The sequence below is a fragment of the Macrobrachium nipponense genome, chromosome 6 (genome assembly GCF_015104395.2).
Source record: "Macrobrachium nipponense isolate FS-2020 chromosome 6, ASM1510439v2, whole genome shotgun sequence".
Lineage (NCBI taxonomy): Eukaryota > Metazoa > Arthropoda > Malacostraca > Decapoda > Palaemonidae > Macrobrachium > Macrobrachium nipponense.
Genome location: NC_061108.1, coordinates 96,098,271 through 96,109,078, shown reverse-complemented (window position 1 = coordinate 96,109,078; position 10,808 = coordinate 96,098,271). Strand labels below are relative to the sequence as shown.

At 44.1% G+C, this 10,808-nt stretch overlaps 1 protein-coding gene across 1 annotated transcript; it reads left to right on the top strand.

Moving 5' to 3' along the window:
* Positions 1–628: 628 nt before the first annotated feature.
* Positions 629–2,890, top strand: LOC135216592 (paramyosin-like). The gene has a single exon (XM_064251972.1). The coding sequence runs from the start codon at positions 629–631 to the stop codon at positions 2,888–2,890; it is 2,262 nt and encodes a 753-aa protein (XP_064108042.1).
* The last annotated feature ends 7,918 nt before the right edge of the window (positions 2,891–10,808 follow it).

Below are 10,808 nucleotides of genomic sequence, written 5' to 3'. Positions count from 1 at the left end.
AAGTTACTAACTGAAGCGTTTACACTAAAGAGGGAAAAAATGAAGAGCATGGAAAAAGTTTTACGGAAGATTATGACACAACTTGAACAAAACAGGATCATTAATAAGGAATACAACTTCGATAAACTTTAGGTCAAATTTTCCAAAAATCTCAGGAGGATGTTGGACTGGACAAAGGTGAACTTGTGATCACGGCGGAGGTCAAGAGTCGAAGAAGATTAGCAGGGACAGGGATTCCTTCGACAGACCTCGATCCTCCAGAAGAACCGCAGGAACTCGTCGAGGACCTGGACTCTTTCGTCAGAACAGTAACGAAGAAGTGGAGGAATCCTTCGGAGCCGAGCCGTGAAGCCTTTACGAAGTCCTCCCTGGAATGAAGACGTTGTTGGCACCAGGAGCGAACGCCTTCAGAGCCCGAATCCAGCGTCCGTTTGAAAAACTAAGCATGGAGACAGCGAGAGTCTCCGGGTATAACGCTTCATTCATCATGATTGCGACTTATTGCTTTTTGCTACTAGTGCTGTATTTCTTGTGCTGTGACCTGTATGTTTCTATCTGTGAGGACTGTGTAACCTTGTTTGGTTCTCAACAGATTCATGTTGGCATACAGGACATATCCTCTTATAATATGGCGGATTCTCGTGATCCGGAAATCGAGATTGTACAACGTAACAGCTTTGTTACGTCAGCCTTTGCCGTCGCCATCCCTGTGATGGCATTGTTGGCAGGCTTGGCGTTTGCTGTTTACTGTTTTCACAAGATTAAAGGAACACGAGATCTTGACGTCTTGGATATTAATGAAGAAACCATACTGGAAGACAGTATGAAAACTGAAGATCTCGATGATATGGAACAACTGGACGAGACTGATGACGACTCAGACACCGACTTTGACGAAGTGGCTAGACTGGAAGACAGTCTAAATATGGAACAACTCGACGAGACTGATGATGACTTGGATACTGACTGTGACGACGTTGACGAAGTGGCTAGACTGGAAGACAGTCTAAACATGGAACAACTCGATGAGACTGATGACTTGGATACTGACTGTGACGACGTTGATGAAGTGGCTAGACTGGAAGACAGTCTAAACATGGAACAACTCGACGAGACTAATGACGTCTTGGATACTGACTGTGACGAAGATGACAAAGTAGTTAGACTGGAAGACAGTCTAAATAAGGAAAAACTCGACGATAATCTTCTTCAACAAATTGAAAAACTTCTAGATGACAAACTGCATTTAGAGGAAGATTTAAGATTGACTCAAAATAAAGTGCGAAAGCTGGAAAAGGTAAATGAAGAACAGACGGATACAATAACGACATTGGAGAGTCATCTGGGTGAAAAAGATCTCTTGCTCAAGAAGAGAGACGAGGAGGAAAGAGAGAGGGAAATGTTCTTCCAGCAGGAGATGGCTGAGAAGCAGAGAGAGCTGAAGGCCACTCTACAGAAGGAAACAGAACTCTGCTTCAAATTAAAAGAATCCGAAAATATTAATCAGTTGCTTGATTTGGAAAACGAAGAGTTCTGTAGGATGAATGAAGACCTTAGGAACGATTTAGTTGAGAAAGAGAAGGAAGTCGACCTTCTGAAAGAATCCCTCAACCTTAAAACTAAGGAATTGGAGGAAGGTCAAGACAAGCGGGAAATAATGAAGAGGCGATTGGAGGAAATTGAAGAGGATAACTCTTCTCTCCAAGAAAAACTGGGGCTCGCTGAAAAAGAGAACGTAAGTATCCAGCAGGATGTCTTGATTATGCAGGACGAAAATCAAAAGCTCCAGTCACTTCTCAGCCAAGCAGAATCTGTGGCCATCTTGACAAAGGAAATCTTAAACGCTGAGAAAACAAGTCATTTGTTACTAGGAGACGAGCTTCAAGTCATGAAGAACTGGGTGGCTGAACTAGGCGGAGAAAACTGCAAGATGAAAGGAGAATTAAAAGAAAAAACACTGGACATAGTGTTACTAGAGAAATCATTAGAAACTGAGAGACAAAATAACAATACTCTGCAGGATGCTCTCCATCGTCTGAAAGAAATAGAGAACTTGCTGGAAGAAGCGAAGAAAAGAAAGAAGGAGAAAGACGAGGAGGTCGAGAGGCTGCAGAAAGATAATGAAGTCTATCGAGAACAAATTGAAAATATGGAGATGAAGCTGGAAAATAACTGCGAGGAGGCAGAAAGGCTATTCAGAACACTCAAGGAGCAGGTACATAGAAACATCCTCTTAGTTAAGGAGAAGGAAGACGTAGAGATTGAAATGAAAAGACAATATCAGGAGAACCTGAGGCAAAAGAACAGAGAAGCAGAGGAGCAGCATGAACGGGAGAAGCAAATCCAGGATAACATGGAAAGCGTCCTCCGTCAAAAGCAGAGCCTGGAATGCTTGCTGGATTGTAAAGAAAAAGATATCATCTCTTTGAAGAAGAAGGAGAGTGAAGACCAGCTGGAAGTGCAGCGACTTCTCAAGGACTGCGATATGCTGAAAGAAAAGATTCAGCTACAGGAGCAGAATAGAATGAGAGAAGAAAAGCGTCTCAGGGAACAGCTAAGAACACAGGAGGAGGCTTTGAGGGAACATGACAAATACATGCTGATGATGTTTCTACATGGGACTGCTCAGAGGAATTTCCAGCTAGAACACATTGCGCTGGAACATGGAGATGATATGATTGAAGAAGGGAAGCGAGAGAAGTGCACAGGAGGAACAATAGGAAGGAAAGATGCAGGGAGTGAGGAAGACCCCTGTGAGATGGCCCATGAGACAGAAGAAAAACAACGTAAGAAGTACTGGAATGCCCAGCAGGAGAAGAACGAGGATTACGAGAAACAATGGGAGGGCCTCAAGCACATTGTGGAAGATGTTCTTCACGGAGAGGAATAAAGATCTTCAGGATATTCATCTTTCACTGAGAAGGAAGGCAATGGCTGCTGCGTTCCCCCAACTCGTCAGCCAAGGCACTGTCTCAAGGAACGAACAAACTCGCCTGGTGAAAATCAAAGGAAATATTTTCTGGAGGTAGGAGGACAAATGCTCAGTATGAGAGCGAAAAGCTATTTGGAGGTAGGAGGACAAGCTCTCAGCTTGAGAGCCATCAGCTGTTCGGAGGTAGGAGGACAAGCTCTCAGCTTGAGAGCCAACAACAGTTTGGAGGCTGGAAGGAGAGCTCTTAGCTTGAGAGCCAACAGCTGTTCGGAGGCTAGAGGATAAAACTCTCAGTTTGAGAGCCAAAAGCTGTTCAGAGAACCAGAAGGCCACCAGAAGGCGTAAGTTCATATGCAAAATATTGGTTATGCAATGCATAATGGGTTGAATACTTGCATATACTAATGTGGCAACCTCTGGCGTGGGCGTAAAACCCGTAAGTTCAACTGCCTCTCATATTCAAAACAAGGGTTATGCAATGCATAAATCGAAATCGAATACTTGCATATACTACTGTGCAACCTCCGGCGTGGCGTAAAAACCCGTAAGTTCCATGCCTCTCAGATATGCAAAACCATGGGGTTATGCAATGCATAATGGGTCGAATACTTTGCATATACTAACTGTTGGCAACCTCTGCGTGGCGTAAAAACCCGTAAGTTCAATGCCTCTCATATATGCAAAACAAGGGTTGCAATCATAATCGATCGAATACTTCATATACTACTGTGGCAACCTCTGGCGTGGCGTAAAAAAGACCTGTAAGTTTCATGCCTCTCATATATGCAAAAACATGTTATGCAATGCTATGGGTCGAATACTTGCATATACTACTGTGGGCAACCTCTGGCGTGATGCGTAAAAACCCGTAGTTCAATGCCTTCATATATGCAAAACATGTTTAATGCAATGCATATGGGTCGAATACTGCATATACTACTGTGGCAACCTCTGGCGTGGGCATAAAAACCCGTTAAGTTGTCAATGCCTTCTCTATATGCAAAAAAAGGTTTTGCAATGCATCATTCGCGAATACTTTCATATTACCTACTGTGGGCAACCTCTGGCGTGGGTAAAAACCCGTAAGTTCAAAATGCCTCTCCATATATTCAAAACAAGGTTAATGCAATTGCTTAACTCGATCCGATACTTGCATATACTACTGTGCAACCTCTGCGCGGCGTAAAAACCCATAAGTTCAAAATGCCTTTCATATATTCAAAACAAGGGTTTATGCAAGCATAATGGGTCGAATATTGCATATACTACTTATGGCAACCTCGCGTGGCGGAAAAACCCGTACGTTCAATGCCTTTCATATATGCCAAAAAATGGGTGATCAAGGCATAATGGGGCGAATACTTGCATATACTACTGTGGCAACCTCTCTGCCCGTGGCATAAAAAACCCGTTAAGTCAATGCCTCTCATATATGCAAAACAAGGGGTTATGCACAATGCATTAATCGATCGAATACTTGGCATATACTACTGTGGCAACCTCTGCGTGCGCGTAAAAACACGTAAGTCAATGCCTCTCATATATAAAAACAAAGGGTTATGCAATGCTTAATCGCATCGAAATTACTGCATATATACTTGTTGGCAACCTCTGGCGCGGCGTCGAAAAACCATAAGTTCAATGCTCTTCATATATGAAACAAGGGTTATGCAATGCATAATGCGGTTGAATACTTGCATATAACTACTGTGGCAACCTGATGGCGTGGCGTAAAAAAAACCCTTAAGTTCAATGCCTTTCATATATGGCAAAAAAAGGCGTGTTATGCCCAAAAAAAAAAATGGCATAATCGATCGAAACTTGCATATACTACTGTGGCAACCTCTGGGCGTGGCGTTAAAAACCATAAGTCAATGCCTTTCATATATGCAAAACAAGGGTTATGCAATGCATAATGGGTTGAATACTTGCATATACTACTGTGGCAACCTCTGGCGCGGCGTAAAAACCCATAAGTTCAATGCCTTTCATATATGCAAAACATGGGTTATGCAATGCATAATGGGTTGAATACTTGCATATATACTGAAAAACAACCTCGGCGCTGGCGTAAAAACCATAAAAGTTCAAGCCTTTCATATATGCAAAACAAGGGATGCAATGCTAATGGGTTGAATACTTGCATATACTACTGTTGGCAACTGGCGTGGCGTAAAAACCATAAGTTCAATGCCTTTCATATGCAAAACATGGGTTATGCAATGCATAATGGGTTGAATACTTGCATATACTACTGTGGCAACCTCTGGCGTGGCGTAAAAACCCGTAAGTTCAATGCCTCTCATATATGCAAAACAAGGGTTATGCAATGCATAATGGGTTGAATACTTGCATATACTACTGTGGCAACCTCTGGCGTGGCGTAAAAACCCATAAGTTCAATGCCTTTCATATATGCAAAACAAGGGCATGCAATTTGCATGGGTTGAATACTGCATATACTACTGGGCAACCTATGGCGTGTAAAAACCCATAAGTTCAATGCCCTTTTCATATATGCAAAACATGGGTTATGCAATGCATAATGGGTCGAATACTTGCATATACTACTGTGGCAACCTCTGGCGTGCCGTAAAAACCCGTAAGTTCAATACCTTTCACATATGCAAAACAAGGGTTATGCAATGCATAATCGATCGAATACTTGCATATACTACTGTGGCAACCTCTGGCGTGGCGTAAAAACCCATAAGTTCAATGCCTTTCATATATGCAAAACAAGGGTTATGCAATGCATAATGGGTTGAATACTTGCATATGCTACTGTGGCAACCTCTGGCGTGGCGTAAAAACCCATAAGTTCAATGCCTTTCATATATGCAAAACAAGGGTTATGCAATGCATAATGGGTCGAATACTTGCATATGCTACTGTGGCAACCTCTGGCGTGGCGTAAAAACCTGTAAGTTCAATGCCTTTCATATATGCAAAACAAGGGTTATGCAATGCATAATGGGTTGAATACTTGCATATACTACTGTGGCAACCTCTGGCGTGGCGTAAAAACCCGTAAGTTCAATGCATATATGCAAAACATGGGTTATGCAATGCATAATGGGTCGAATACTTGCATATACTTTTTATTTTTTTTTTTTTTTTTTTTTTATACTGTGGCAACCTCTGGCGTGGCGTAAAAACCCGCAAGTTCAATGCCTTTTATATATGCAAAACATGGGTTATGCAATGCATAATGGGTCGAATACTTGCATATACTACTGTGGCAACCTATGGCGCAGTGTAAAAACCCGTAAGTTCAATGCAACCTCTGGCAAAGCATAAAAACCCGTAAGTTCAATGCCTATCATATATCCAAAACATGGGTTATGCAATGCATAATGGGTTGAATACTTGCATATACTACTGTGGCAACCTCTGGCGCGGCGTAAAAACCCGTAAGTTCAATGCGTTTTATATATGCAAAAGAGAAAAACATGTAAGTTCAATGCCTTTTATATATGCAAAAGATGGGTTATGCAATGCATAATGGGTCGAATACTTGCATATACTACCATGGCAACCTCTGGCGTGGCGTAAAAACCCGTAAGTTCAATGCCTTTTAAATATGCAAAACATGGGTTATGCAATGCGTAAAGGGTTGAATACTTGCATATACTACTCTGCCAACCTCTGGTGCGGTGTAAAAACCTGTAAGTTCAATGCCTTTTATATATGCAAAACATGGGTTATGCAATGCATAATGGGTTGAATACTTGCATATGCTACTGTGGCAACCTCTGTTTGGCGTAAAAACCCGTAAGTTCAATGCCTTTTATATATGCAAAACATGGGTTATGCAATCCATAATGGGTTGAATACTTGCATATACTACTGGCAACCTCTGACGCGGCATAAAAACCCGTAAGTTCAATGCCTTTTATATATGGCATGGGTATGCAATGTTCATAAATGGGTTGAATACTTGCATATACTACTGTGGCAACCTCTGGTGCGGCGTAAAAATCCGTAAGTTCAATGCCTTTTATATATGCAAAACATGGGTTATGCAATGCATAATGGGTTGAATATTTTTATATGAGGGCCTCAGAACCACAGCGTTGTAAACGCCACCCCCACCAGTATTGAGTTAGGCATACCAGTAGATTTGACAACGTTTCCTCTGTGTATTTGTTGCATTTCTATGCTAATCGAGAGTTTCAAAAAGGTCAAAATCCCTACTTTAGCAGTAGGAATTATCGATTTTGTCTACATGAATGAACGTGGTGTCGCGCGGAGGTTACAGCCTCATAAGATCTCAGTTAGAATCACAAGGAAGCACGTTCGCAGCTCAAGAGCGGGTAGTCAGTTCTAAGCCAATATGCATTTTTCCCCATAAGGAGCCTGTAAGTGTGAAAAACAGTGTTAAGTTATTGCAGGACGCCGGCCAAGAATATGTTTCTCGACGTACATGCAAACTTGTACCTGCACATAGTATAGGCCAACCGTGTCGTGATGGTTGCTTTAGCAGGCTTGGTAGGCCTATAGCGGAGGCTTTATTCAATGGGTTTTATGGTTTGGGAGATTATGATAAGCAAACTGCTTACATTCAGTCATTGGTTACGACCAACCCAGTGAAAAGACGTCATGTTACGATTGGAGAGAAGCCCCCACGTAAAGAGAAAACGTATGCTTATCGTGTTAAGTATGATAATGTTACGCATAGAGTTTGTAAGCAAGGCTTTCTTTCTATTTTTGCCATTAGTGATAAGCGAGTGATTACCGCATTGCAAAAGAAAACAATAGTAGTGAGTGCAGTAATATTATTTTTCTATATTTTTTTTGTTTGATTATTATTATAATATTGGTGATGATTATTTTAATGGCTAAACATTATGATGATGGAATGTTATCATGGTCAACATCATTATTACTAATATTATTGAATTATCATTATTATTTGCTATTATCATTAATATTATTATTATCAATACTCCTATTATTATTATTATTATTATTATTATTATTATTATTATTATTATTATTATTATGATCATCCATGATTGTTATACCACGAAAGTATTTTCATGGTGAGTACACATTTTATTATTATTATTATTATTGTTTTGTTAAAAATGACTGCTGCTTCAGCACTATTAATCTTATAAAGAGTCTTCTCTATCTTTCTGATGACGGCTTTCTCGTTGTTGCTTAGACTGGCGAGCAACGCACCAAAGGGCATGGTAAAATTCGGTTGAGTCATTTGATTTATTATTGCTTGTACAATTCTCTCTCTCTCTCTCTCTCGCTCTCACTCTCGTCTCTCTCTCTCTCTCTCTCTCTCTAACGCGACGTTTCCTCCTGATCGACAGGACATTATCAAGCGATAACTGCTGAGGGACTGAATTCCAGTGGCGAGTCCTTCTCCTTTTATCGTGGTGTTGCGAGCTCTCCAGTACGGTCAGAGCACTTCTCTGGTAGGTCGAGTTTTTATTGGTTCCCGGGAAGGTGACTCATACGGCGGGCGTTGACGAGTCTTGCAGACCTTCTCAGGTAGGGGGTATCACCGGGAGCCTCTTGATTGGCTTCTACCTGCGTGACGTCACCCCTGGTATTATTCTCATGTCCGGTGTTTGTTCCATGCGCGCTGGTACTTTCGTTAGGGGAGAGGGGTGTGCCTCCCCTCACACACGTCGGTATCAGGAACGCTTCTTGGGTGGTATTGAGGGGAGGCTTTTCCTCGAGGATGAGCAGCGCTTCTAGGAGACGCAGACGTCGTGGGTCAGGTGCTCTCCCGATGATCTTAGTATTCCTGACGATGTCGTCTCTCGTGATGTTTCTGCGGTGTACTGCAAGGGCGTGCTGCCTAATGGCGCCCTCCTGGGCGTGGCAGGAAATCCTTTTTGACAAGCGCATCGTCGTCATGCCGATGTAAATCCCAGGGCATCCTTGGGCGGGGCATACGTATCGGTAGACGACGTTGGACTGCTTCATGGGGTCTCCTGCCGGTGGGGAGGGGTTGTTCTTCATCAGGAGGTCTTTCGTACGCCGATTCTTGTAGTAAATAATGAGGGACACTCTCTTTCCTTCCTCCATGGGGCGGACGTGTTCCTCTATTATTTTCTTCATGGCTGCTTCTTCTTCCTTGTATTGGTGGTGCATGAAGGCTTTATAGAAAAGTTTGATATCCTCCGGGGGCGGAATGTTCCTTCTCTCTCCTCCGTCATGTACCACTTGTCAAGGGCGGCTCGAGTTTCTCGGTTTACGAGTTTGTTCGAGTACCCATTGTTAATTAGCATCTGGGATGCTCGGTCGAGTTCGAGGTGTGTGTCCTGCCACGTCGAACAGTGCGAGAGGGCCCTCCTGACGAAGGCCCTGACGGTGGTGGTCTTGAACCGCGCAGGACACTCGCTATCACCATTCAGACAAAGTCCGAGGTTCGTAGCTTTGGTGTAAACGGTAGTCGCCAACTTCTGATTCGTCTTCGTGACAAGGACGTCGAGGAAGGGGAGCCGATCGTTGCTGCTGTACTCGACAGTGAAGTTGAGTGCGCTGTTCTGCAGGAACTGCTGCCGAAGGGCTTCTACCTCATCCTCGCAGTCGGCTTGCACGAAGATGTCATCGATGTAGCGTGCGTATGTGCGGGGACATCTGTGTTGCGAGAAGACCCTTTCTTCCACTTCTCCCATGTAGAAGTTAGCGAAGAGGACTCCTAAGGGGGACCCCATCGCTATGCCGTCCTTCTGGCGGTACATCTGTCCTCGGTGGGTGGTGAAAGGGGCTCTCTTCGTACAGATATCCAGCAGGGTTCTTAAGGAGTCTTCTGGGATGTTAGGGGTCTCATATCGGGATTCCTATATACCCGCTCCATGATGATCCCTATCGTCTCGTCGACTGGGACGTTGGTGAATAGGGACTCAACGTCTAAGGACGCCATGGTTCGCACACCGGGGGAGTCGCGGATCTTCTCCAAAAATTCCACAGATGAGGTGAGGCAGTACCTGGAGGGGATATAGGGGGTCAGAATTTTATTAAGGCGTTTGGCCAGAGCGTAAGTCGGGGCGGGCGTTTGGCTGATGATCGGACGTAGGGGGTTGCCTTCTTTGTGGGTCTTCACGTTCCCGTAAAGGTAGCCGAGGCTGTAGTCACCTTGGATGGGCGGGAGGTTGTGTGGCATTCGTAGCGGCATTCACGGCTGCGATGACCCGGTTGGCGTCGCGTTTGATGTCTTCCGTAGGGTTCTTCGTAAGTCTCTCGAACTTAGAGACATCAGACAAGATGGCGTCGAGTTTCTCGAAGTATTCCGAGGTGCTGATGAGCACGAACGCGGCTGTCTTGTCTGCACGCCTTACGGTGATGTCTTCTTTCTTCTTCAGATCTGCGGCTGCCTCCTTCATCTCTTTGGTGTAGATACCGCTCGAGTATGACCCCCTGTCCGTAAGGGCCTCAGCCAAACGCCCGCCCCGACTTACGCTATGGCCAAACGCCTTAATAAAATTCTGACCCCCTATATCCCCTCCAGGTACTGCCTCACCTCATCTGTGGAATTTTTGGAGAAGATCCGCGACTCCCCCGGTGCGGGAACCATGGCGTCCTTAGACGTTGAGTCCCTATTCACCAACGTCCCAGTCGACGAGACGATAGGGATCATCATGGAGCGGGTATATAGGAATCCCGATATGAGACCCCCTAACATCCCAGAAGACTCCTTAAGAACCCTGCTAGATATCTGTACGAAGAGAGCCCCTTTCACCACCCACCGAGGACAGATGTACCGCCAGAAGGACGGCGTAGCGATGGGGTCCCCCTTAGGAGTCCTCTTCGCTAACTTCTACATGGGAGAAGTGGAAGAAAGGGTCTTCTCGCAACACAGATGTCCCCGCACATACGCACGCTACATCGATGACATCTTCGTGCAAGC